This window comes from Halyomorpha halys, unplaced genomic scaffold (genome assembly GCF_000696795.3).
Source record: "Halyomorpha halys isolate HHAL.00 unplaced genomic scaffold, Hhal_1.1 Scaffold350.1, whole genome shotgun sequence".
In the NCBI taxonomy this organism is placed as follows: Eukaryota; Metazoa; Arthropoda; class Insecta; order Hemiptera; family Pentatomidae; genus Halyomorpha; species Halyomorpha halys.
The window spans coordinates 237537-241121 of record NW_027107986.1 but is presented as its reverse complement, the minus strand read 5'-3'; the positions used below and the strand labels follow the sequence as shown (position 1 = coordinate 241121).

At 25.6% G+C, this 3585-nt stretch overlaps 1 protein-coding gene across 1 annotated transcript in view; it reads left to right on the top strand.

Moving 5' to 3' along the window:
* The window catches only part of LOC106681603 (legumain), a gene marked incomplete in the record, with an annotated part of 17248 nt that extends 15432 nt beyond the window's left edge, over positions 1-1816 (top strand). Inside the window, 2 exon segments of the mRNA XM_067046350.1 lie at positions 30-203; positions 1589-1816. Coding sequence (XP_066902451.1) covers positions 30-203; positions 1589-1720 — 306 coding nt within the window.
* Positions 1817-3585: the final 1769 nt, after the last annotated feature.

Sequence of the window (3585 nt, the reverse complement as noted above, 5' to 3'; positions counted from 1 at the left end):
AATAAAGACGAAAAAAAAAATGTTTTCAGAACCGTCACTATGCTGACAACTTAATAACCAAAATGATGCATGTTTTCACTGAAGGAAATCTTCAGTTAAAAAGAGAGTTGGAAAACAAAATTCTTCCAATAAATGAAGATATATTTGAATGCTACAAAGCAATAATTAATTCATTTCAAAACAACTGTTTCAAACTATATGAGGTAAGAAAAAACAATTATTCATATATTTCGTAAACAATAAAAAAACAAAACAAATGATTTGAAGGCCTTTACAGTTCTGTAAATATGAACGGTTAGGAATGGAGTTTTATCATGTTAATTCTTAAATGAGTGTACAAAATATCTATCTTGTACTCCAAAAGAAACTGCCCACATAACTAAATATAGACAGCTCTAATTAGGAAAGAAAATAAAAAAAAAATAAGTGAATTAGTTTTTAAGCTTTTACATAGTTGTTTTCATTTTTACTATTCTTAGATAATAATAAACACAGAATAGATTATCTCCTATATTTCTTTTTCAAGTAAGTTAGTTTGTAAAATTTTTCATTCACTTAATAAACAATCATACTTATTTGAAAAACTAGTACAACTTGAAAGTTCAATAAACATTTAATATGTTGTCAAACAGAATGACAATTTTGTCATACAGACCCTCCTACTATATCGTAAGAACATGATTAGTCATGTGATGCAATTATTTATTTTTCATTTTTCTTTGTGCTCTGGCAACTTTTTGGCCTATTTCTGATTTGTATCCCAATAATAATTTTCAATTACTAATATTAGAAATAGAATCAAGTGGTTCATATGCACTCTATTGCAGCGTTGAATACCACTGATCAACATAATAAGCTAATGTTTTCAGAGATTTTTAAGATGGGTATCATACAGAACATAAGGTTCAGATGATGCCTTGCTCTTTAAGTGTAGATCTCTAGAGAGAGAGAGAGAGAGATCTGTGAATGAATACTAGAATTACTTGAGTGATTCTGCAACCTCTATCTCATAAATTTCAGTTAACTTCATCACTGTTTCTTTCAAAGTTGAAAGAGTCACATAAATCCAACTCCGTCCTTTTTAACTAGTGGATTAATGGTTTCATTTCTAATCAAGGAATTTAGTGCTGTTTTAGAAAATTTAAAGATTCTTTCCAGAAAAAGTTATGCAATATGATTAGAAATGGGCCTGGCCTGCGAAGGGGTAAAACAGAATCTTAACAGTAAACCGAATGGAATCTTCAGAACATGAATTTTTTTACAGAAATATTGCTTTTGTTTGATAGTCTAAGAAACTTAAACCTATGATCATTGATATACTAGAATATTTCAAAAATAAATTACATTTAGAATATTCCAGATGGATTACTTAAACATGATTACATATAATTTATTCTATCAATTCTATAACAAGACTGGATTCATTAAAAAATTTTGATCATCAGATAAAATTTTAATAATGAGAATTCCAAATCAAGCACTTTATGATACAAGAATATACACATACAGTATTATAGTTTTTGTCATGTTTAGTTCATAATGACAATCTCATTTTAAAAATATATTAATTATTATGTTTTTCTTTCAGCATACCTACTTTTTAAAGCATACATATAAACTATCAAATATATGTGTGAAGAAACTTAAGCCAGAAAAGATGATACAAGCAATAGAATCTATCTGTAAAAATGTGAATAAAAGTAATACAATTATAATCTAGAATATATATTAAAAACAAAAATTATAATAAGCCAATCAAAATGAGTACACATTCAAGTAAGGAGTTTCATAAATAAAAACAAATTAACAAAAATAACTTTTTATTTATTCCCATACCTGATACCAAAACAGATTATTGGCAGCAAATTTATCACATATAACATCCCTCAGAAGGATGGACTGTTTTGATTTTTAATGTTGAGCGATAATTAAATACTATGGACCAATCATCTATCATAGGAAAAGAAGAAATAAAAAAAGCTATTATCCAAAAAAAATAAACATTTTATACAACTAATACATTTTAAATAACAATCCTAGATAACATTTCAGTTTACAGTCACAGAAATAGCTTTTTTTATTTTATTTTTAGTGGTAATATTTTTGAAAAAAGTTTTTAAAACACAAAAATATATCTTAACAATGAATTTTATACATTTTATAAATTGAATATAAAATTCAACAAAAATATACATTAGATCATGACAAAATAATTATATTCTTAATTCTGACGTCACTAATTCTGTATATGTATGTGTTTTTGTTAGTGTGTTTAAGTTTGTTTGTGTGATTACACGCGTATGTCATATGTATTATGTACTTCTACTTATTAATAAAATGTCATGATCATTTATTTACAAGGAAACATCAGCATATTACAATACATAAGGCACTTGAGATAAAAAATATATTCTGGAATTAGTCTATGAATAACTTCATTTCATGGCACAATTTATGTATATTACAAATTCACAAAGTAAAAAGTGATCAAAATTTAAATTTCGATGGATTTTAACCTTTACTAAATAATATGGAAAGTAAGAAATAAGTGTACACATATATATATAAGTATATATAAACATACATAATTAAAATACAAGATTAAAATAAATATATCACCAAAAACTTGAACTATTAACAAATTTATACAATAAAATACTATTTATTAATGAAAATGATAACATTCACCAACCCATGTAGGAATTCATCAAAGAGAAAACAACAGAAATCACAAAAATCCAACATACATTGCACGTGTCTGTTTGCATGTGTGAAGAAACTTATATGAAAAACATGCACACACACAAACATGAACACCCACTTGTATATATACATAACACATGCATAAAATTAACTTGAGGAACTGCTAATGACAGTTAATAATCCACACAACAGAAAACTATAACATTAGCAATTTCAATACTACTAAAATAACAAACGTAATAACTAACAAGGAATAGAAAACCAACAATCGTAAAATATTTTAATGGATTAAGTTTTCCATATTTTGACATTTAGAATAATAATACAAATTATACTATAAAAGAGACAAATAAGTTCTAAAAATAAAATATTTCCCTGCTTCCAATTAATTATTGCTGCTGAATTTTATTCAGGAAGACAAGAATTTATGCATCAATTTAAATGAAAATTCAATTTTTGGCACAACCTCAATCACAACCAACTCAGACATAAATTATGTGGCTTAACTGAATCAACATAACCATAAATACTAGGTTTTACATTATTTTTGTAGGTATTTTAGAGTAAAAAAGATAATAAAACCAATTAAAAGAAAAATACATCATCACAATATTAAATAGGCAAGGAATAGGAAAACTGATTATATCTATAGTGTTTAAATAGATTGATCATACATCTATCACTGCCTTCCAAGTTACACTGAAATTCAAATGTGTATAAAAACAATCCATATTACTTATTCAATACTATGTCATTTTTATTTTTAAGATTTATATTAAAAACAGGAGAAAAAGATTAAGACTTGAAAAACTCAAGACCACTAAAAGACTATTTGAAACAATTTATACAGGAACAAATTTTAAATAATTGAGAATACATCAA